Source organism: Triturus cristatus, chromosome 6 (assembly GCF_964204655.1).
Source record: "Triturus cristatus chromosome 6, aTriCri1.1, whole genome shotgun sequence".
Lineage (NCBI taxonomy): Eukaryota > Metazoa > Chordata > Amphibia > Caudata > Salamandridae > Triturus > Triturus cristatus.
The window spans coordinates 1,091,003,814-1,091,029,197 of NC_140589.1; the positions used below are offsets into that span (position 1 = coordinate 1,091,003,814).

Genomic DNA, 25,384 nt, shown 5'->3' on the forward strand with positions numbered 1-25,384 from the left:
ATAATGTGGATTGGAACAGGGTGGGTGCACCAAATGTCCTTTCAGAGTTGCACGTAGGCAGCTGCAGAGACCTAATTCTGCATACACCGCTTGGAACCGGTTCAGGGGCATCCTGCCCTCGCCCAGGCGGGAAACACACAAAGGGGAGAGGGTGTAGCCACCCTTTCCCGCCTCACCACTCATTGGTGGACACTACTCTGGACACTCCCCTAATCTTGGGGATAAAGGTGAATAATGTGGCCCCAGAGCCTCAGATTCATTTGGAACTTCACAGAACCGACCTTCGACGAGCTGCTGCCCAGCTGACTGAAGAAATCTCCCTTGGGATAAAGGAGTTATCCCCCTGCTTGGCAGGTACCTGAAACACTGCAAGTGACCTGGTTGGAACTTCGCTGCTCCAACGGACTTCGACGACTTCCAGCAACCTTGAGGTGGGTTTCCAGCGCATCCCAGAGGCCAGTGAGTGTGCTCAACGAGTTTGGGCACCGTGGACCGCGTGGGTGCCGAGATCCCCAATACCCCAGGACACCAGCCACCTCTTGCATAGCACACGACCCTGACCAGTGGGGAAGTTGTGCTTTGGCCCGTTTACGAGCCAACCACTCTACAGCAATTGTGCCAAAGACCAGCGCCCTAGCCCCCTCCGGTGGCCCGTGGGTGCCCTTTTACGCACGCCAAATTGCCGCCTCCCGCGGTCCCTGGTCTCTCGACTTGTGGGCCCTAGCGGAGGTCTATCTCGACAAACAAGAGTTCCCCTGGTTGCTCCAGGCCTGCTCTACAGTCTCTCCAAAGGAGACCTCTTCCCAGACCTCGTGGGTCTGCACTGTAGCCGATTTGTTTATTCTTCGTGGGTTGCGGTTGCCAAGGCTTAGTGGATCCAATCCGGACACTAACACCGCAGCGACCCTCATCCGACATGGGACAGTCGCCCTCCGGAAGCTGGCCTTCCTTGAAGCCTCCCGAAGCCTGTGGCTGCAGATCCAAGCAACAGCACCTCTCACCTGAAGCACCCGACATCGAAGGGCTCCTTGCTTTGAGCCTCCTGGTCACTGTGCCGTGACCCAGACTCTGTCCCATCTGCTTTCAGGTTCTTCTCTACAATCTTCACATCTTTGATCTTCACGGCATCATCGACGCTTTTGGCTAGCAGAACTTTTGACTATTTTCCTATTGAAAATCAGCCCGCGACCCGACACCAGAATCGACCTATGCACCCGGCTTCCCTGGGGCAGGTAACAGTGGTACTACGGTACTCTCGAGGTGGTGGGCTCTTCAAAAGCTTAACTCCAAAGTTTTAACTTTGTACTACTGCTAGAAGTATTTTTAATCTGTTTATTTCAAACCGCGACATTCTCCATAGGCTAACATTGTGATCCCGATAGCAGCTCTTTGCACTGCACGCGTCTCCCGTGGGTCCCCTTCCTCATAACTGTGGGTGGATTCTGAAGGGGCAAGCGATCCTGAATGCCCTAGGCATTGCCTGTAGAATTGTTGTGGTTCTTATACCACTATTTTAGTATGTGGTTTGGTCCCCCCCCCCCCCGGGGCCCATTGATTTCTGTGCTATTTATTGTGTTTATAAATGCTTGTTTGAAGTGTAACTTTGCCACTAGTCACATAAAGCGACTGTGGGATTCTGTCTAGAATAAATACATATATTTTATATATATACCTGTGTGGGCTACTCTTTCATTTGGTTATTCAAGAGGTTATTATGGTAAAACAATAAGCTTAACACTCCTTCAAGACTTAGCCTGAAGGCTGCTCTCCACAGCTACCACTAGGATAGCTTTCTTTAAAAGTTGTCTTAAACCTAACATCAATAAGAGTCGAATTGGACTGGTGCAAGGTGTCCCTATAACTAGGAACAGCATATGCCAGGCCAACTTCTCACAGCTTATAATTCCATCAAACTACACTTAACTGCTGTTGCCACTTTCGTTCAAAATAGGGAACACACTTCACTATTCAGGGTTCCCGTTATCAAAACCTTTATGGACGGGCTTAAAAAGATCATTACGCCGCGGTGCCACCTGCCATCATATGGAACCTCAACTTTGTTTTTAACAAGACTTATGAACCCTCCACTTTGTCCTTTACAGTTTCTTTCCTGCAAGTTAGCCTTCCTAGTAGCTATCACCTTTATCAGAGGTGTGAGTGAGCTTCAGGTTCTTACGCTAGAAGAACCCTTTTCCATGTCCGGCATGATTAGATAGTCCTCAGGGCAAACCCCAAGTGGCTCCCTAAGGTAGTCTCTGGTTTCCACTTTAAATCAAAATATGAAACTTCCAGTGTTCTTCCCGAATCCAGAGTCAGTAGCAAAAAGAGTTCTTCACGTTAGATGCCAAAAGAGCCCTCATGAACTACATTGACAGGAAATAATCCTTTTGTAAGACACAGCAGCTCTTTGTCTCATTTTCCAGAACACACAACGGCGATGCTCTCTCTAAAGCAGGAATAGCAGGGTGGTTAATCAAATGTATTCAAATCTGTTATGCCAAAGCTAAAAGACCTTTGACTACCCCCCCCCCCCCACACACCCCTCCCGCACCTCACTCAACCCACTAAAAAGTAACCTCTATGGCTTTATTTGGTAACATTTCCATAGCAGACAATCTGCAAAGCAGCTACCTGGTCTACTCCACACACTTTTACTAAGCATTACAGTGTGGATGTCTGAGCTTGCCAACAAGCTAATGTTGGACTGACTGTCCTTTGTACACTTTTTGAATATTCTGCAACACCCTCTGGTTAGCCACCACTTTGGGAAGGACTGTTTTACAGTCTATGCACAACACCTGTATCTACTGCTACACATGACACGAACGGAAAAGGTCACTCACCCTCTAAGCATCTGTTTGTGGCATGTTGTACTATAGATTCACATGCGCCCGCCCTCCTTATGGAAGCCTTTCTATATTGCATATATAGTTTTTCTTTTTTCTTCTCATGGTAATCATCTTCTGTGTCTCTATGGTCCATCTACATCCTCACCCTCCGTGCGGGAAAAACAATCTAACATTGGAGCCAATGCCCATTTGCATTACCAGCAATAGGTGGAGTCACTATACCTTGTGACTCGAAAAATTTCTTAGAAGAAAAACAACTTGCACAGGTCTGAGGCCAGCACTAAATGGTAGGAGTATGCACAGCATGAGAATCTACAGCACTACATGCCACAAACAGATTCTTACAGGGTAAGTAACATTTTCCTTCACTGGAGCTTTCCACTGTCAGCGGGCTTCACGATCTTGAAGCTTGCAGGATGACACCCTGATCATGGTAGTTCAGCATTCCTGCAGTTATCTGTGAAGTGGCAGTTCAGGCGGCAATCTACTGGCTGGAACCTGGTGAGCACGTTCAACCATGAAGACAACAAGGTGATAAACCTTTGGGGTGACGTCTGTCCATAACCAGTTCTCAATATACAATGTAGTGTTCGCTCCTTCGATATTTTCAGGGAGCCCCATGATATGCAAGTTACTGTGTAATGCTGAATCTTCAGTATTCTCAGCATGACCTTCTAAGAAGCATATCTTGTCCGCCAACACTTGACTTGAACTTGCACTGTCATATCTTTAGCTTGTGAGAACAAAGCTCATTTAATGAGGTCTTGTTGCAGACTCAATCCTTGAGTTTATGCTGGTCTTCTAATGAGGAGGGTGAGATCTGCATACTTTTGATTGCATCCAAGATCCAATCCAGTTTGTACGGATCTAGGGTCTGTTCAATGAGGTCAGGGGACCCACTTAGGGGAATAATGGATGGTTTTGGGTGCGTATACACCATTTTCTTCCCTTGCACTGCCATTGTATTTGTTTTATTACTGCCCACCGTCTTTTCCACCATGGGCACTCACTCGGGGCAGCAAGTGCAATGAAAGCACAGTCTGTCAGCTACCTGAGCAAGCAGGGGGAATCTGAAAATTCACTCAGATTGGCAGGAGCAGGTGCTTATTGTCTAGAGATGCCACTGGTGGTTGCGTGTGTGTGAGAAGTTGGCCTGGCATATGCTGTCCTCTAGTTATAGGGGACACCTTGCACCAGTCCAATTCGACTCTTATGGTGATAGGTTAAAAGACAACCTTTAAATAAAGCTCTCCTAGTGGTAGCTGTGGAGAGCAGCCTTCAGGCTAAGTCTTGAAGGAGTGTTAAGCTTATTGTTTTACCATAGATAACCTCTCGAATGACCAAATGAAAGAGTAGTCCACACAGGTATATATATATAAAATATATGTATTTATTCTAAGAAAAGTCCCACAAGTCTCTTTATGAGGCTAGAGGCAAAGTTACAATTCAAACAAGCACTGATAGTTACAATAAATAGCACTGGAATCATAGGGCTCCAGGGGGGGATCAAACCATATATCAAAAAAGTGGTATAAGGACCACGACAGTTCTACAGACAATGCCTAGGGCATTTAGGGTCGCTGGCCCCTTGTGAAACCACCCAAGGTAGTGAGGAAGGGGACCCACGGGAGACGCGTGCAGTGGTATAAGCTGCTATCGGGATCCCTATTAAAGCCTATGGAGAATGTCGCGGTTGAACTTTATAAGATTAAAAACACTTCTAGCAGGAGTTCAAGTTCAGGAGCTTAGAGTTAAGCCTTTGAAGAGCCCACACCCACGAGAGTACTGAGGTACCACTGTTACCTGCCCAAAGGAAGCCGGGTGCATAGGTCGTTTTCGATGTCGGGTCGCGGGCTGATTTCCAATGGGAAAAGGTGCAAAACAGCTGCTAGCCAAAAGCGTCGTTGATGTTGTGAAGATTGAAGATGTAGATCTTGAAGAGAAGGACCTGAAAGTAGTGGGGACAGAGTCTGGGTCACGGCACAGTGACCAGGGAGCTCAAGGAGAAGAGCCCTTCAATGTCGGGTGCTTCAAGTGGAAAAGGTGCAGCTTGGATCAGCAGCCACGGGTTCCGGGAGGCTTCAAGGAAGGCCAGCTTCAGGAGGGCGACTGTCCCACGAAGGATGAGGGTCGCTGCGGTGTTAGTGTCCGGATTGGATCCACTAAGCCTTGGCAACCGTAACCCACGCAAGATTCACAAATCAGCTGCTGGTGCAGACCCACGAGGTCTGAGCGAGGTCTCCAGTGAGGAGACTGAAGAGCAGTCCTGGAGCAACCAGGGGAACTCTTGGAAATAAAGATTGACCTCCGGTAGGGCCCACAAGTCGAGAGACAAGGGACCGCGGGAGGCAGCAATTTGTCGTGCGTAAAGATGCGCTCACGGGTCGCTGGAGCGGGCTAGGGCGTCGATCTTTGGCACAGATGATGCTGAGAGGTTGGCTCACAAATGGGCCAAAGCACAACTTCCCCACTCGTCGGGTTCGTGTGCTGTGCAAGAGGTGGCCGGTGTCCTGGGGTATTGGAGATCTCGGCACCCACGGGGTCCACGGTGCTGAGCTTTGCTGTGCACACTCACTGGCCTCTGGGATGCTTGGAAACCCACCTCAAGGTTGCTGGAAGTCGCCAATGTCCGTAGGAGCAGCGAAGTTCCAACCGGGTCACTTGCAGTGTTTCAGGTGCCTGCCAAGCAGGAGGGTAACTCCTTTACCCCAAGGGAGATTTCTTCATTCAGCTGGGCAGCAACTCGTCGAAGTTCAAGTCTGTGAAGTCCAAGAATAATCTGAGGCTCTGGGGACCCTGCACCCACCTTTATCCAGAGGTATAGGGGGGTGGCTAAATCAGAGCCCATCAATGAGAGTTCGGGCGGGAAAGGGTGGCTACACCCTCTCCCCTTTGTGTGTTTCCCGCCTGGGCGAGGGGCAGGATGCCCCTGAACCGGTTCCAGGCGGTGTATGCAGAATGTAGGCGCTGTAGCAGCCTACGTGGAACTTTGAAAAGCATCCTATGGTGCACCCACCCAGTTCCAATCCACATAGTCTGTCTGGGGAGGTGGGAGCACCTCCCTGCAACAAGATCCCTATTGTCCAGCCGCCGTGGCTGGAGTTCTGCCCAGCAACAGGCAGCCAGAGTCATGTGGGTGGCGGGTAGCATCCATTTTGTAATACGTGTGCACTTTTAAATTGGTGTCTAAATTCTGCCGCTTTTACCATATCGCCCCTCTAGCAGGGGGGAATCATACCCTCATGCCCATGGCTGGACTGGGGGTATGATTCCTACATGTTTGACACCAAACACAACATGGTTCTGTGCAGCCACTCTTTAAGTTATCACGCTATCGCGATTACTTATAATGCGGTTAAGAGTATATGGTATGGCTGCACTACAATCAACCTCACACTAGTTTTAATGAAGGTTGCAGAGGGGCCCTACTCAGGTTCGGGTCCCTCCACACACATATCTCAGCACCCTGCCTTGTAGGATTAGCAAGCCCTGCTTGAGGGGTGACCTATGAGAATATATGTGTTGTAAATAGGTTGGTACCTGTATCCCTGTAAGGGGTGCAAGCACCACCTTACCCAGACTACAGTAGTGGTCTGGTGGTGTCAGTTGGTATGGCTGTCCCAGGGTGGCACAATAAGGGCTGCAGCCTTGGTAGGCCTCTTGAGGGACCCATGCCCTGGGTACCTAGGGTACCATCTACAAGGGGCTGATAGGGTATCCTCAGTATCCAATTGGTTTGTACCTAGGGTACTCACATCAGTTTAGAGAGGAAACAGATAGTCTGGGGTCCTGGATAGCAGGGCCACAGCCTGGCTAGAGTCATAAAACAGTCAAAACATCAGCAAAAAGTTGGGGGCAACTATGTAGTCGATGCCACTCTCCTACAGTATGCCATAGTGATCTCAGAAGCAGTGAATACCTTACTCATCTGGCTCCCACATAGTAATGTAGGGCCCCAGGTGGCACACTGACGTGCTGCAGGATCCAAGGGATACACGTCATGTGGCACCATAATTACAGTTTATTACAGTCTCTTTTTTCAAGGTCTGGTGTATGTGCACTGGTGCGATGCTACAATTTGATTCCTTCTAAAAGCCCACAGGCTTCAGTGAGACTTGCACTGTCCTTACCTGGTGCTAGTTGTCCTCTGGCATTGCTAGCATGCTCTCAGCTTTAGCACTCACTGTTAATCAGGCAACCACCTATTTTTGCGCCACTCGTGCAAGTGGTTGCGTGGGGGGGCAGGGGGGGGCAGTTGCAGGACTTGTAAGGTGTGATCCGTTTGCCGCCTCTCAGCACAACTGCTTCCTCATCTACTTATTAGGCCACCGCAGAACATCACTTATTCACGAGGCACTACAGCATGCTGTTCTCAGTCGCTATCTTAAGGGCGGACCCCATTGTGGAGTGCTTTGTTTTTTAATGGTCATGTACTAATGAATCTTTAAGACTTGGGAGAAGGGTACGAGATAGGTAGCTTGGTAAAAAGGGACGAAGGGCTGAGAGTGCAGGACAGCTTCCTGAATGCCAGAAATGTAGAAAGTACACAAATTGGGGTTCTAAGATTGAGCTGCTGGTACAGGTGTATGTGATTGAAGGGGTATGATATAGCCTTTACAGAAGTCCTTAGTTCCCAAGTTATCACAGCAAGGCAAAGGAGCCGGATGACAATCTGCGAATATGTGTATTGGCAGCTGATAAGGTTTGTAAACTTCCTACATAGTATCGAGACAGAGAAAGCTAAGGAAGTATGCGCACAGGTGACTGAAGAGATCTGTACACTTTCAATAGAGTATTGAAATAGAGAAAGCTATGGCAGTGCGTAGTAAAGGTGCTCTACCTTTTCAAAGTTTTCTGTAAGATCTTCTCGTCTGTAAACAAACACTTAAGATGCCGATCAGAATAGGTAGTCTTGGACACGTTGTGATAAAGTAAGCTGATACAATAATCCTTTGTACAAAGAGCTCTGCTCTGTGGCATCCCAGACTCAACCCTGAACCCACCTTAATTGCATTTTACATGTTGCAACTCCTCTCACCCAGGATCTGACGAAATATGATCATGTCACCCACATCCTGATGGAAGTCACTTTGCTCTGCTTGCTCTCCCGCACGATCGTTAAAATCAGCAGCATCATTTAGAAAGCCATTGTGACCAGGACCCCTGCTTATTTTATAGACAAGCTCCCCATCTCTTGTGGATCTTGCCATTTCCGCAGGCAAACAGAATAGCGATTAAGATGTGTAAGAAAGGAAACAAAAAGTAGCAGACCGTTTCCATCTATGCATCCAGGATCTATAACATCCAGGTGTACATCCGGACTGTGAATGCTGCTCCAATTTAGGAAAGAGTTGAAGATCAGCCTATTTAAAGAACACATTCCAATGCATTACACTCTGCTTCCAGAACCCAGCTACCTCTCCTATCACTCTTTGACTGTATGCTTGCTTTTGACCTTGAACAGTGCTCCGCTGACTTTTAGCTAGGTTCACACTTTCCAAATACCACATACTTACATTGAGCTGGTAAATGGTGGAAGCTTGATACAAATGCAACCAAAAGGGACTGCTTTTAAACCACAGATATGGACGAGAAATATATTGACCCACCAAACATGGCAAGCGTCTAATCCCTGAGCTCCAGTCTGGCCTCCAATCGACAGAGACACTGTTCTGGCTCTCATCACTCTGTGATGGGATGAGGGGGGTTTGAATGTTGACCAGCCGACCCCAACAAGAACAATGAGGAAACAAACATCAAAGACATGCTACAGCAGGGACTTGTCTGGAAATACACTGGTGACAATGTAGAGACAACTGACTATTTTTAGGTGATAGAGCGCGATTCAAGAGAGACCACATACCCAGATGAGGCAATCACTCAAAGGTTCCTGATCCAAGCCTTCTAAGAACTGAATGAGGCACTTTATGCAGTGAAAGTCTCTAAGCTGGGGATCAGCAGGTACACACTATAAGAAATTTGGGCGAGCAGGTGGATGACTGTGAGTACCTCCATGCACAAATGCTGCTGTTGCAAGAACAACATATAATCCTCAAAGAGGAATATGTGAATTTGGAAAACTGGTCAAGGAGGACCACAATTCGCATGCAGGGGTCCGTTGTGTGGGAGGAGAAAGTATGGACAAGTATGTGGCAAGGCTATATCAAGCACTGCTGCACAGCCAGTGCAGGAGGTGGCTCAGTCCAGTGTGACAGAACCCACAGGGCAGTTCTCAGGACATTAGACAAGAACTCTTCCCAGGACATCTTGGTGCAAATATATTTACCTGCGACCTGGAACTGTTAGTGGTTTAATGCTTGCATACAGTGGAGCACAGATCCAGGCATTCCAGGACTTGTGGACAGTGAAACTGCCTAAGCGAAAAGCCTTCAAACCTTTCACAGACCTCTTCTGTTTCAAAGGCGTAAAGTTTCATTTGAACCATCCATTTTGGGTAATAGTCCAGTTGGAAAGTAAACCACGTTCTCTGTTCTCTTTGAAGTAAGACCAATCTATCCTAGGCTTGGAATTTAATGAGAAGACAGTCTGCACCTGATCATTCCTGTCAGACTTTTACACAGTGAGAAATGACAAAGGGTCAGAGTGCACCACAGCAGGAACCATCTGGAGACAGCAGAGATTATAACTAGCAAAACAAAAGTACTTTGATATCTCTGCAACGTCAGCAGGCACCCAGACATGCTGCTAAATGGCTTGGAGTCCGGTGAGCCGAAGCCTTGTTAAGACAGACAATTTGGGAAGAGGGGCCCAAACTTCAAAGACACTGGAGACCCACACAGGGTGCGTATCGGCTGCCTTCCCCAGTCCCATGTGCCAGAAGAGTGTGAGATCTGCCACTCGTTCTCAGCCAGGACCCTGAGAGAAAGAATGAAGATCAGGCTCCAAGTCCTGGAGGACAGAAGGCTGAAGACACAAGGTGGTCAGGAGGGGCTGATTCTGCCCATGCTGAGGCCTCTGGGGGGCTCCCCAGCGGCAGGAAGACCGGCAAACGCCTCCATTCTCCACCGGCGTCGATGACGTCGACTAAGGCGTCGAGAGGGATGACTACGGTCTGTTCGCCTTCTCCCCAGGGCTCTGGGGAGAAGCGACGTCGACGTTCAACGTCGAGGGAGCTGTCCAGGCCGCCGTCGACGACTTCGGCATCGTCTGCGTCGACGCTGTCAACTTCGCCGTCAAGTCATCGACGTCGAGATCAGGCCCGGCGTCGGCGCTCACCGTCGAGGGTAGGTCGCCTGTCGCCGTCGGCGAAGAGGAGGCGGTCGCCGTCGAGGCATTCGCCGTCGAGGCATTCGCCGTCTAGGCGGTGTTCGCCATCGAGGCGGCGTTCGCCGTCGAGGCACCCGCCGTCGACGTCGAGGAGGCAATCGACGTCAAGGAGGCGATCGATGTCGAAGAGGGATTCATCGACGTCGAGGAGGGGCAGGGGGCGCCCGGACACCAGGAGTCCCTCGACGAAGTCCCCGGGCTCGGGGTACTCAGTGGTGTATACGCCCCCTCCTCCTCTGCCACTGCCGCCACCACCACCGCCGCCTCCTCCTCCTCCTCCTCCTGCTATTCCGCCTCGCAGGCCTTCGGGCCCACCAGCGGTTCAGACACGATCGGTCTCATTGCCCAGGTATCCGACGCCCTCGCAGGGAACGCCTAGGCCACGGCGCCAGGGTAAGCCACCGTTGCCGGGCCCGGCGAGGCCTGCGGACAGACCGAAGCCAGGGAGATCGCGCTCCCGCTCCGGACGGAGAGGGAGATCGCGGAGCCGTGGGCGTTCGTTGTCAACATCGAGGCGACGCCACAGGAGACGCAGATCCAGATCACGCACTCGATCATCTGCCAGGGACTTCTCACCGACGCCGTCGGACTCGCCCGGGACGAGGGTGTCGCCGGTTGACGATCTGGTCTCTTTCCAGGAGGTACTACTGAGGGGAGCAGCCAAGTTGGGAATCACGGTGACGGTACCGACACCTACGACGTCCGTGATATTCGAGACGCTGCACAAGAAGCACCTGTCTCGCCCCCTGCTGCCTCTCGTGCCGGGACTGGTGGAGCCCGCTATGGAGTTGTTCCTCACTCCGGCAGTGACGAAATCCGCCCCCTCCCGGCTCATGAAGAAGTATCGGGCCCCGGACTCGGACCCGACCTTTTTGAGGATGGACCCTAAGCCGGATTCAGTCATTGTGACGGCGGCGAGGAAGCAGCATGCTACCACTCCTTCATCGACAGTTCCGCCTGACAAGGAGAGCCGATGGCGAGATTCGGCGGGCAGGAAGGTCTGTGGGACGGCTACTACCACCATGAAGGCGGCAAGTGCCGGGGCTCTGTTGGGGCGTTACGACCGTGCCCTGTGGGAGTCTCTCCAGCAGTACGCGGAGCTGCTGCCTCGCGACAAGAGGGAAGACTTCTTGGAGACTTTGCGCGAGGGGATGCTGGTCTCAAACCAGGTTATCAGTGCGGCAGCGGATGTGTCTCTGCTGGCGGCGCATGGGTACTGTCATGGCGTCCACCAACAACGTCACGCGTGGCTTCGCCTTACCTCGCTCAAGCCGGAAGCTCAACATAGAGTGGCCAATCTGCCTTTCTCGGGGGAAACCCTGTTCGGCCAGCATGCGGACGACAAGATGGCCCGCATGAAGACAGAGGCTGAGACCCTGACGGCTGTCGGGTTGGAGAAGCCAGAAAAGAAGAAGCGCCCGTTCCAGAGACGGTTCGGGTCTGCGGGCAGAGGGCGTGGGCAGGCCTCGGGACAGCAGCAACACCAGCAGCAGCAGTTCCGTAAACCCTTCCAGAAACGCCAGAAGGGTAGAGGGGGCCAGCAGTCCGCTACTGCTACCAAGGGCCCGGCCGGGTCTCGGCCCTGAGCGTCTACTTCCCCTGCAACCGTTACCCACTCCAGTGGGGGGAAGCATTCAATTTTTTCTGGCAGAGTGGAGAAAAATTACTCAGGACAAGTGGGTGCTGAATATTGTTTGCAATGGATACAGTCTTAGGTTCATCAGGCCGCCTCCAGCGATTCCGCCGGTAAGCTCGCGGTATCAACTGCGAGAGCTCCAGGCGGAGGCAGACATCCTGTTACGGAAAAAGGCGGTGGAAGACGTACCTCTGTCTCAAAGGGGAAGAGGTCTGTACTCTCGTTCTTCCTGGTCCGCAAGAAGGACAAGAACGAGTTCAGGCCCATTCTGGATTTGCGGCAAGCAAACCAATGGATTCGCAGAGAGTAGTTTCGCATGCTGTCGTTGCATCAGATTTACCCTCAGCTACAACGGGGAGACTGGCTCTGTGCCATAGACCTACAGGACGCGTACTTCCATGTGCCCATTGCACGGAAGCACAGGAAGTTCCTGTGATTCCAAGTCGGCCCCAATCATTATCAATACACAGTACTGCCATTCGGGCTAAAGTCTGCTCCCAGGACCTTCTCGAAGTGCATGGCAGTGGTAGCGGCGCACCTGCGAAGGAACAAGGTGTTTGTCTACCCGTATCTGGACGACTGGTTGATCAAGGCCTCATCGTTTTCGGAAGCGTAGGCGCACTTCCGGAGGACTTGCGCTCTCTTGAACAAGCTGGGGTTACACGTCAACATGTCCAAATCTGTCCCGACTCCGGTCCAGTGCATACAGTACTTGGGGGCCTCCATCGATACACGGTCAGCAAACGTGTCTCCTTCGGAGGAGAGACGGTTATCGCTCCTTCGGAAGGCTCAGGACCTCATGGCCGCTCCATCGGCGACAGTGAGGAAGGTGTCTTCACTGCTGGGGTCGATGGCCTCCTGTATCTTCCTCACTCCGCATGCACGGCTGCACATGAGACCACTGCAGGAGTGCTTGGAGGATCAGTGGGATCAGAGAACAGGTTCTTGGGACGACAAGATACGGCTGTCTCTACATGCTCTTCAGTCTCTGAGATGGTGGTGTTGGGCGGAGAATCTCCTCAGGGGGGTTCCCTTCCACAAGGACATTCCCGAGACGAGTATCGTGACGGATGCGTCTCTCCAAGGTTGGGGAGCGCACTCCGGAGACTTACAGATACAAGGAAAGTGGTCCCCGGTGGAGTCGACGTACCACATCAATTTCCTGCAACTCAGAGCCGTGTACTTGGCATTGAAGGCCCTCCATCCGTCCTTCCAGACCAACTCGTTGCTGATACAGACGGACAATACAACCACGATGTATTACCTCAACAAGCAAGGGGGGTCGAGATCGCGCACTCTGACGCAGGAGGCGCAGGCGATCTGGCGCTGGCTTTTGGCCCGGGGACTGATGATCACGGCCACGCATCTGCCGGGGGTGCAGAATGTTCAGGCGGACGCACTGAGCAGGCTGCTTCAGGAGAACCACAAATGGGTCATAAACGACGAGGTACTAGGAGAAGTCTTTGCATGGTGGGGAACTCCAGACGTAGATCTGTTCGCCACCGCCGAAAACAGCAAATGCCGAGACTTCGCATCCAGGTACTACCAGAAGGGGACGCTGGGGAATGCGCTATGGATCGACTGGTCGAACAGCTTTCTGTACTCTTTTCCACCCATTCCCCTGATTCCGGCGGTGCTCATCAAACTGTCCAAGTCCAGGGCGCGGATGATCCTGATTGCCCCGAAATGGCCCAGGCAGTGGTGGTTCACTGACCTGCTTCACCGGTCTCTCCTTCCTCACATGCGGCTGCCGTGCAGGCCGGACCTTCTCACGAAGTTCGGGGGGCGGATGGTGCATCCCAACCTCTCGTCTTTGAGTTTGGCGGCATGGCTCCTGAGATAGTGCAATATGGCCATTTGAATCTACCAGAAGATTGTATGGACATACTGAAGGAGGCTAAACGTCCTTCCACTAGGACTGCCTATGCTTACAAGTGGAAGAGATTCTGCATCTGGTGCAAATCCAAGAACTTTGACCCGACGACCTGTAAGGAAGATGTCATCCTTCCATATCTTTTACATTTGGCGCAGTCAGGCCTTAATTTCCACTCCATTAAGGTTCATCATGCTGCTTTGACTGCTTACAGGAAATGCCCTTCACAGACTTCCTTCTTTCAGATCCCTGAGGTCAAGGATTTTTTGGAAGGCTTGAAGAAGGTGTTCCCTCCTGTCAGACTTCCCTCGCCTTCCTGGGAATTGAATGTGGTGCTGTCCAGATTGATGAAGGAGCCTTTTGAACCTATTCACAAGGCTTCGTTGCAGCACCTGTCCTGGAAGGCGGCGTTCCTAGTGGCCATTACATCGGCCCGCAGGGTGAGTAAACTTCAGGCGTTGTGTTGTCGAGAACCTTATACTGTATTTCATGCTGCTAAGGTTGCTATGCGTACTCATCAGGGTTCCTAACTGCATGACAGGCATGTAGAGAACTGCTCCAGCCAGGTTGGCTCAAGCACGACAGCCCTGGGTAAGAGTTACATATTGAAATAAGCGGCAAGCAGTGGTCCTCTTGCTGTACCCAGTCTACAGCCTTGTCCCCGAATTACAGACTGTGATTAATACACCTTAAATTCTTGCACTGGCTTTATCATACCCCACTATGCTTGCAACAGAGGGGACTAGTAGAGGACTCACGCTGTCTACGTTGCGCTGCGCCTCGTGTAGACTTTCTACTTTTGGCATGGCTGTGCTCTGTGATACGCAATTTTTGGGAGACAATGTTTAAAGACATCGCCGACATCACTGGTCATGCCTTGGAAGACTCGCCTCTTGTTGCTCTGTTAGGATATGTCAAGGAGACCCCTCATGAGGTTTGCCGGCTGACGGTGATACTTCTTCTACTTGCCAAACATAGAGTGACGATCCATTGGGGCAGAAAGCAGGCTCCCACAAGCAGGGAGTGGCTGCGTGATGCAGCATTATGCCAGGAACTGTTGGAGTCGTACTGGGAATTGATGCCCGCCCAAGCATGACCTCGAGACATCTGGTCTCCTCTGCACATTATCTCAGTACACTCAGTGACTCAGCAGAGGACACCCTCTGTCATGATGATTTCCCATAGAAGATGCCCCAACCTGGCTTTTCTTTTGTCTGCTGTTGTACCGTCTGTATACCCCGCTGCAGCTGGTGGCTGACCTACAAACCCGAGTTCAACAGATGTACATACCTCAGCCCTAATTCACATTCCATATTAGGATCAACCATGAGTGGCCATGTTCTGTTTTATCCCTTGGTTGTTTCCTTCTCCCCCCATCCCATCCCTTCCCTCCCTGTCTCCTTTTTTCACTTGCAGTGTTTACATGGTCATTGTATTGGATGGGATTAATGTGCTAACTCTGTGAATGCAGTCTGTTCCTTTGTCATGCCTGCTGTAAACCTCATAAAGGTTAATAGAAAAATACAAAAACTGTGTGACATGAGCTAACACTTGCGCCACTTGTCACCGCCTCTTTACAACCCCAAAATAGCAATCGTTAGAGAAGAGGTAAAAACAACTGATGAGATGAGAGAGACTAGAAACTAGAGACTAGAGAATGGGGAATGTGTAAGGCGTAGTGACACTTCGACATTTTGTAAGTAAGTTAGCAATAAGCTCAATAGGCATATGAACATTATGTCTGTACTATGCATACACACACCTGCCCTACTTGTCAGATAATCTACATGGAAATAGTAGGTCATATTCTTTAGGAAAACAATGTCAGGCCATTTCAAAATCAGTATATAAACGAAGAGAAAAAAACGACTGCTGGCTATTTTTTCCTTTTTTTCTTCAGTTTTATATAGCGCGAACACGACCCGAAGGTATCAGAGCGCTGTTCATAAGCACCAGTTGCGTTACAGAGGGATACATTCTTTTTTTTGTTTGGCACGGGTAGATTAAGTGATTTGCCCAGAATCATAGGATGTTGAGCATCCCTGCCGAGACTCGAACCCGGTTCCCTAGCTTCGAGGTCGACCCTGACCCCACCCCCACGCCTGTCGGGCCACATCCTCTCCCCAATATAAATTCAGTAAGTCTGCAAAATAATTTAACTGGTGGTAAATGAAGTCTATGAGTATTTTTCACCAGGTCTTGAGGCTACAAACCTCTTTTTTGACATAATGCAAGCTGCACAAGTCAGCATGTCAGGCTGCAGTGTATGTATCTCTGTTGTGAGTAGATTTATATGGTGAATGAGATTTAGCTCTTTCCCTGTCCAGTTCCTCGACTTTCTGATGTAGGCCGACTCGGTCCAATTCTTAGCAAGATGATCCAGATGCCCTGAGGGGTTTCATATGTATCTTCAGTAGATTCCAAAGTTTGTTGGTAGCCATGGGATTTATAGGAGAGTTCGATGCAGCCGTTGCATCTATCGTGAGAGGCATCCAGAAACTCCTCCAAGTCAATGGAATCAAATAACTATTTGATTTTGCCATTCCTTGTCACAAGCAAGCACGGGTGCTGTATGCCATCCTTGAGATCCCCTTGGCGGAGCTTGACATACAAGGCAAGTAGTTTTTCCATCTAGTTTTAGTGTCTGAGGAGTAGTACACTGAGAAGATTTAAAAGTTCCTTGAGTGTAGCCTCCATCTCCACAGTGGACTGTTTTTTTGTCTTCTTGTTTCGGGATAGGTTTCCTTCTAGACACCGTTTCAGAAATAACAATTGACTTGCGATGGCTTTGGGTTGAGACAAATAGTCAAGATGATAAATTAGTGAGAAGGCCAAAGCCAGTACATAACCTGGGTTGTGTCCACTGAGGGTGCCTCAGTCAAATGAATTTGATATTGTCTGTCTGTCTGCAATAGTGGTTATTGAACATGAAAAACTGGATTACGGTTTAAGCAATGTCTGTGGTGCAGTCAAGCCTTACACTCCCAAGTGCCAACCGATTTATATTGGTAGATACCCATAAACAGTATTCTCAGAAGTCAATTATTCCCTGTAATCTGTCTGAGAAAACCACACCAAGTGGTTTGTGTGGCTTGTTAATAAGAAAAACAGCACAATGGGTTAGGTGAGATCCTCATCAATACAATCATAGATAGGCATGTGGCCGTTGTAATCTATGATCCATGGGGCTTTTAAAATGGTGTTTCTGCCCCTTTGTACAACAGCAGTATTTCAGGCCTTGAGCCCACACACATTTCAGAGGGGAAAAGGCTCCCTCCCTTCTTTGGCCACGATTCGAATTGTGAATTATAATGATAAGAACATCACAGTGTGTCATATTCCTTTAGCCGATTGTCCCAGGGTTCGTACCTTAAACACGGGTCTAAGAAGGCATATGTGGGTTGTGAAGGGTGCTTTCTCACCCCCATTGGGCCCAACAGTAAGGCAATGGATGCTGCAGTGTTAGTAACATGTAGCTTTGCAGCAGCCGCTGATTGAGCCTTTCAGGTTCTGGCACTGACTGCCTCAATCACTCTCATTCTTTAGTGCCGAGTCATTGCTCTGCTCATGTCCCCAGTGTGAGTTGCTACTTCCTTCACAGCTTCTAATGCTGCGCTCACTGCGTCTGTTAAAAAATGCAATGGCAATTATGCCTCTTCCCCCTCGACCTAAAAAAGACATCGGAGGTCACTCCTGGTCCTCCTCAACAGAGATCTCCAGAATCCATGTCTCAAGGAGTCCATACTGGGCCGCAGAAGGTCTAAAGAAACAGCGGTTTTACAGAGCCTCCACATTGAGCTGCCATCATGGTTGCTGCCTTCCCCTGCTGCAACCATCAATATTCAAAAGTAATTAACAGCAAGTTTTTTTTTCCATTACTCAACATTATACAATCATTTGCCCAGCAATGTGAAAAAATGTTTTATGGGAATTTAATTAATGTTGCTAGACTTTTACATTTCCTACAGGTAATTTACACTTTGTCATCCCTTTGTATTTCCTAGGGTGAAGGTATAAATGTCAGTAGAAAACAGTGGAAGGCTATTTTATGGGCCTGTAAGAATATTTTTCGCATGCAGCTTGGACGACTCCTTGTGTATGTTTTATCTCCTACAAGAACGATGCAAGAAAGGAAGCAAGTTTTTAAAGTACTACGTGAGCCAAACCTTCAAGAAATTATAAGAGATTGTCTAAGTCCACCTTTGCAAGTAAGCAACATATATTACAAATAAACAGCAGCAATATAGGTTGATTATTTGCACATTTGAATAAGGTAATTTTCATAACACCGCTTTGGCCATTATGAAGTGTCTGCTACTAACTCGTCCTTGAAATGTATCTCTGTGTTCAATGAGCTGCCGTCTTCATTCTACTTGCTTTTGCAATAACCTCTAAAATGCACCATAAAAAAATGTGCATACACTGAAAGCCTCCAAATGTACTTGCTAATGGTTTAAACAAAACATTAAGGGACCTACCAGAAATGTAAGGGAACTTGTGTCACTTTCAATTTTCAAAACGCAAATGCAGAGGGTTGGGGGGGCGCTAGGTGGGGCTGTGGAAATTTAGTTTGCAACTGAACATTATCTGCGCCATCTTGTCTCTCCCCAGCGCGACACACAGGAAAGCGCACGGCAGCCATTTTTAGGCACCCTGGTCTCTCTCTGCTCATTGCCGATCGCCAGCGCGTCCCCCTGGCGCTGCGAGCATTCCCCCGCGCGCCGGCCACCCCCGCTCTCTCATACACAGGCCATAAACCCTCTCCTTCTGCGCGACCCTGCCATGGAACCACATCCCACGCCTGACCGACATCCCATACATGGTCATGCATCTCTTTGATAACCCCCTTCCTCTGCGCTCAATTGTCCGAACCGATCCCAGGCCATCACCTAGCCCTGCGGATGCAGTTTATTGCCCCTACTGTAAGGGAAACACCCCACATCAAAGGGATTACAATAGATCAAGCCCCCCACCCCCTGAGACCCGACCGGTCACACACACCCCCGGGAATTGGCGGAATGTCCAGCTGTGTGATAACCATCTCCTACTGTGGGTGGGGTGGGGACTTCCACTGTAGATGTGTGGGAACGAGCTTGAAGTGGGGATTCTGAGGATGTTCTTTCATGTATCAAAGCGATCTCAAAAATGTGCCATGTATGATAAACCTGCAATAAAGTCATAAACCTGTGTATAAGAGGCCAGGCCTCAGAGATGCAGTTAGAGCACCTCATGACGATACCTTGCTGTCTGACCTGATGTGTTCTCCTCCGGAGAGAATAAAACCTTGTTTCCTGCCTTCCAGTCTCCGGCGCCTGCCTCTTTGTTGGTTTAGCATCGAATGGTATAAGAGGCGATTACCGCCGGGCAATACTTGAAAGGTTACCGACTACGACTGCCGCTACCATTTAACAATTGGCGTCCCAAGCGTGGGGCCCATCAGCGACACGTGGATCCAGTGGGAGAGGTCCCGACGACAGAGTGAACGACTGCAACGATCGGGAGAGCTCCTGCCCGATAGACCCTCGTCTGGCAGCCGATCATCCGAACTTCACTGGTTCCGAGCAGACCTCTCTCAAGTGATCTACGGTCCTGACTGGGAACCATCAGGAGTGCCGCGGCAAATATGGAGAGTAGAGGACGATCGGGCGCTGGAGGCGGAAGACGAGAAACTGTCCACGCGGTCCGGGTAAGGTCGTGAAACACGACAAATTGCGAAACGATTGATTGATTGATTGAAAATACTAGTATTGCTTATTGATTGTTCTCTTTGAGATATTCGCTGTCTGCAAACGGGGAGGAGTAGAAATACTCTCTCTCTCCCTTTGCAGATAGTGAAGGGTAGGTAACGCAGACTTTTGTCCCCATTGTAACCCGTCGTGCCTATTTTTATCTCCCCACTGATTGATTGTCCGAATATTGATTGTTTTGAAGGATAGTGCTCTCTGAGATATTCTCTGTTTGCAAATAACGTAGAATAGAAATATTCTGTCTAGTCTTTGCAAATAGTGAAGGGTAGGTAACGCAGACTTTTGTCCCCATTGTAACCCGTCGTGCCTATCTCTTTCTCACCATTGATTGATTGATTGTCCGAACACTAGTTGTTCGATATTGGTTCTTTGGAGGTATTCTCTGCTTACAAATAACGTGGAATAGAGATATTCTATCTAGTCTTTGCAAGCAGTGAAAAGATAGGTAGTGCTGGCTTTTGTCCCCGTTGTAACCCGTCATGCCTATCTTCTCCCCACTGATTGGTAGTTGGTTCTGCCCGGACCGCTTATTAGAGACGAACCATCCAGCTCCACTGGAAGACACCCCTAATAAGGACATATTTACTAAATATGGATTAGTCGCTGTAGCTTACAGCAAATTAGGGCATAAAAGATCGCTATATAGAAACAAGAATAATCAAGCGAGACCAGTAGACCGATAACAGGATCCTTTTGACCCCGCAAAAATAAGAAACGTTAGGAAATAGCCCTTTACGAGGAATATGGAACTAGGAGGAGGAGCCAAGCCCACGGTCGAGGTAGCTCGACTTCGTCGCTCTCGCTGTCCACACATGTCTGCCCTACTGCCCACCCCGCCCAGTAAACACGACAAAATCCTGCACAAACGGAAGCCTGCTGATACCCACCATCGACGTCACCGAACTGGGCTAGATCGCGCACAATTGGGCTATGTCATTTTTCCGATTACGTAGTAACATCCTTGTGCTCGTTACCAGATTGCAAATATGTACAAACACTCCAACAAAGTAGTATAGTTATAACATTTTAATAACGTATAGGTATAACAAACACGCCAACAGGGTAAACACATTAAAACACGTTTTTAAACAACTATTCACATGACAGTCCTCGCCCCTCCTTCTTCGAAATAGCAACATTGACCTGCTTTGGGCGGTCCTTTTAGTCGGCTTTGGGCTATAAAAGCCATGCAAAAATCCATCGACATCAGTGGCGGACGATTGTGTGAATAGGCCGGAGGCTACACGCAGCGGCGAGGCTCTGGCAGCGCCAAGGTGGAGTCCACCACGTTGTACTGGCCTTCCCATTCCCCGCTTCGACCGGCAGCGAAAGGTGCCCTGGCAGGGGGGAAGCGACGCGGACGGGCCTCCCCCGCCTCCCCAGGTGGAGGCTCGCCAGCAGAGAGGGCACCCCTGCCGTTTCACTTGCCGGCCAGCTGAGTTGCACCCTGCCATTTCACTCGCCGGCCAGCTGAGTTGCACCCTGCCATTTCACTCGCCGGCCAGCTGAGTTGCACCCTGCCATTTCTTTCGCCGGCCAGCTGAGTTGCACCCAGCCGTTTCACTCGCCGTCCAGATGAGTAGGCGCCCCTGCACTCACCGGCCAGCTGCAGCAGGACAGCCATTCAAGTCTTGCCTGCCGGGTAACCACTCAGGCGCGGATCCACTAAGATTGCCATTAGCGTTTCACTCAAGAAATGGGCCCCCGCAGCCGAGTGATCGGGGGACCCACCCCGGTGGCTGTAACGAAGAGCTGCTGCTGCTGCTGCCTCTGGACTCTGGCTGTCGGTTCTTCAGATCCAGGCCTGGCCCACCGAAAGGCGGCCCTGGACTCGGAAGCTTGTCTGCTCGGGCGTGGGCCCCACCCTTGAAAAACACCCTCTCAACTTTGCAGATTCTGCGGGAGTCATTGGCATTCGACTCCCGTGGGCTTCCGGTGGGGGCAACCGCCGCTATTTGCTTGCTTATTCCACATTAACTTGTCTTTGCCCCGGGCGGCAGCCATCTTGCCTACGTTTGGTGCCGTAAAAGAAAGACTGATTCAAGGCGTCGGCGGAAGAACCCGCCTGTTGCCTCGCCCCAAGAACGGACCACGGCATTGCTACAAGATCGCTGACGCTAACGAAAGTTCTCGAACTACCGAAAGGGATTCTGGTCCGGCAGCTAGTTAGTGCGAAGACTTAGACTGTGCACTGGACCCACCCGACCTCGCCCCAAAATGGCGCCGAGACGCCTCTCACACTGTGGCCGGCCTGAACGGTTGTAGGCCCGTATTTGTATACTGACATTGTTTTAAATAAAGGGCTTCTTAAAGGAATTACGGAATCAGTGTCATGACAAATCATCTAGTTTGGTAAAGGTTTTTGAATAAATGATTGTTACTCCCAAGCAATAGAAAGCAGATAATGCAGACCCCATTTGCCTGAATCTTTTTTGATTAACAGAATTTGTACCCGTCACACCTGTCTTTTTCCAAGAGTTGTCAGAAAATGGTCGACTATAGCTTAAGGTATATGCCGAATGCAAGGTATGGTATCTTGCACCATAATATACGACCGATCGAGAAATACATGTACGACCAGGAAACCCGAATTTAGGAGATTAATGAAATAGAGCATCTTTGTATGTCGGAAGAAAAGCATAATAGGTATGTGGTATTACCCACTCCTGCGGCTAGCCTGGTACGTGGTAAGTAGAACTTTTTCGTGTCTACGTGCGCTAATGTACTTTGAATACTGCACACCCCCCCCACCCTCTTTTCCCTCTCTATAGGTCACAACGAAGTTCCGACTGAAGAATGGAGTGGACATGGACCGCACCGTGCTCAATATATGGAAAAACATAGACAAACGTTGTGGGATAGTGCGCGAAGTGCAGACCACCATTGGGAACGTGAAAAACTGTATGGTATGACTGTGCGTGTGTGCTACGGTTATACGGTATGAATGTGTATGCATTTCATATACTTGGGTCGCTTGAAGAGAACGTCATCGTATAATTGAAGTGCTTGTCTATCGATCAAAGGGAGGGGAGTAAAAGGTCCGACACCCCCCCCCCCCCAAAATAAATTACAAAAATACTGAAAATACTCAGCGTGCATAGGAAAGAGGACAGGAAAGGAGAGGTCCCCATACTCAACGTAGCCCTGTGTCTCCGTCTTAAGTTTCTGCGCTTGATGTATGTACTGTCACGCCCTATCCGGTATTTTGTATACGTGATCACCGACTTTATGTCTTTCCCCCGCTTGTGTTTTCTTACATAGAGCTGACCCGTGCTACTCTATGTTGTATGTGCACCAAGTAGCCTATTATCGTACGCATGTCTCTCTTTCTCTCTTGTTTTGTGTCGTACGTATGCCAAATAGCCTACTTGATGCGCACGTCTCTCTCTCTCTCTCTCTCTCTCTCTCTCTCTCTCTCTCTCTCTCTCTCTCTCTCTCTCTCTCTCTCTCTCTCTCTCTCTCTCTCTCTCTTACTCTCTCTCTTACTCTCTCTCTTACTCTCTCTTACTCTCTCTCCCTCCCTCGCTAAAGGCTCTCTTGCCCTCTTTCTTTTTGAATAAATTAACGACACTATACCTCCTCAGTATGTGTATAATTGGCCTAAAACACGGTGGGGTTCGAACAAATTGACAGAAACAAAAACGACCGTACTTTACCACGTTACTACCTCTCCTTTCTGTAAAATGTTGGACTTAACTGGCTGAGAAAGAAAGGACAGGTAAGACGACTGATGTCTCCCAATCTGGCCCTCATCACGGGGTCTATATGTCAGTGGTTTTCGTTTTAGAGCTCTAACGACACCATCCCCGTCCTCCCAGAATCACCCCAGCTCTGTACTAGCCGTCCCAGAGTATTTCGAACAAAACAGCTGATGACTTTATATTCTAAAGGTACATCGCCTAAGCTGATTAGGGTTACCTATTGTCTCCAGCAAGAAAAATGTTTAGCTTGTGTCCCTCCCCGAAATAGATATCTGTGAATCCATGACAGTAGCACCTCGCACTTTTTCATAAACTTAGCAGTCCTCGGAGGAAAATGTGTATTAACAGAACTTGTGTAAAGAAGAACGAGTCTCTACCGGAGAAGCCGGTTCGAATTTTTGATAGACCAGAAAGTTGACAGATATCAGGCTTCCTACAACGATTATAGGACACAGGAATCAACACCTAGCAGGCCAGAAGATGGACAGGAACACCCACAGAAACCTGCACCACAGCAATGATTAATAAATTAGTAACACACGCCGACATAAGAGTTAATAGACATCAATCATACAGCGACCGATAAAAGCATTTCCCCAACTACTCGGTGGTTGGGAGAGAGGATGAAGTGTGTAAATGTCTTCCCTGCCAACTCTCTAAGATTTTGTTTCTTGTACTCATTCCAAGATAACCTGCGGCCATCGGAAGAGAGGGGTCGGACGTGACGCACAGCCTGGCTACGGACCATGGAACATCTATGGCATCGACCAAGGGGGAGCCACAAAGCAAAGGGATGCAGGACGAGGCACCATTCACGGCATGGAAAGCAATAGAACGAAAGGCTATCCCGAAGCCCCCTGCTCGCTGACCAACGTGCCTGAAGTCCCAACCCGTCGGGCCCGATTGATGGGCCCAGTGCTGAAAGATTCTGCTCTCCTTGGTCCGCTTTTTGATCCGATCCCACTCCACCCCCTCTTCCCTCGGCCTCCCAAAGCACCCCTATTTTTGTCATTGACCTTACAAAAGAACAATGAGAAGCGGGTACCCCGTCTCAAGGTACCTACGATAAGACCAGTCAAGGGACAGGACAGAACAGGACTGTGATCCAAGAGCAAAGGATGATCACACCCTGCAAAGCGAAAAATCTGGATTTGAGCTGGACCTTAGCTCCACCGCCGGTGCTCAACAGTGCCGACGTAAGAAGAAGAGAGAGCTTACCAGTGATGGCTCACTGCAATAAGACACTGGAAAGAAGAACCCCCCCCCCCCCCTGACTGTAACTCATGTTGAGTTGTATTCCTCTCCCAACCACTTTTTGATTTGACTACCTCCCAATCAAGTTTCCAAGATCTTTTTATCGGTTGCTTCCAGCTACACACTAAATAAATGAGGAAACATTAGCTTATTATAAATGACAATTGTATAGCATCAACCGTACACATGACTATGCTGTTTAGCTTGATCGACGCGAAGTCTAGGCCTTAAGTAAATGAGTGTAGTTATCCCTTGTTTTACCGAACCTTTTTCAAGTATCGAGTTTGTGTTCAAGCAAGTTTCCCTCCACCTATCTCCGTGTCTGATATATGATGCAGCTAATGAAATTCTGTATACGCTACCTCCTCGACTGTCACGTTAACCACATGTAACTATGTACAATTGTGTCAGATTGCTCCCGCCTGTCCTAAGACTCTGTACTTTTAAAAACAGGAACGCATGAAAACATTTACGATATTATGGCTAAAAGGTTAACGACGGTGAATGTCGGTCAGACAAGCTGGCGAGATATGTTAAAAGGGAGGACTGTGGAAATTTAGTTTGCAACTGAACATTATCTGCGCCATCTTGTCTCTCCCCAGCGCGACACACAGGAAAGCGCACGGCAGCCATTTTTAGGCACCCTGGTCTCTCCCTGCTCATTGCCGATCGCCAGCGCGTCCCCCTGGCGCTGTGTCAGAACTGCTGGAATCAAGTGCGGTCCCCTCAGGAACAGATGACCTTACCCCAAATCCACCACGACCAAAACCAGTAGCAGGCAACAACCTCTGCCACTAGACCTTGCCCGAGGGGGAAAGGGGAAGTGAAGACAAAACAAGAGAGACACGCCTTCAGGATACTGGCTCCTACTTCTGGGATTCTGTAGAAGTTCTGCAATATATAAGCACACAATTCTTCACTTGTTACTGCTAACCTCTCTATACTCTCACCCTTACTCCTCCCCACTATAGTGTTCCTTACCCGTATCTCATATAAGGCTAGCTCCTCTCTGACTGTCTTGTCTGTAATGTATTTTA

At 49.4% G+C, this 25,384-nt stretch overlaps 1 protein-coding gene across 3 annotated transcripts in view; it reads left to right on the forward strand.

The window, feature by feature from the left end:
- Positions 1-25,384, forward strand: part of LYST (lysosomal trafficking regulator) — a 3,752,809-nt gene that overhangs the window by 2,246,062 nt on the left and 1,481,363 nt on the right. For all 3 annotated transcript variants that reach the window (XM_085611970.1, XM_085611971.1, XM_085611972.1), the window contains one exon: positions 17,650-17,853. In XM_085611970.1, the coding sequence (XP_085468096.1) occupies positions 17,650-17,853 (204 nt within the window). The remainder of the gene's footprint in view (positions 1-17,649; positions 17,854-25,384) is intronic.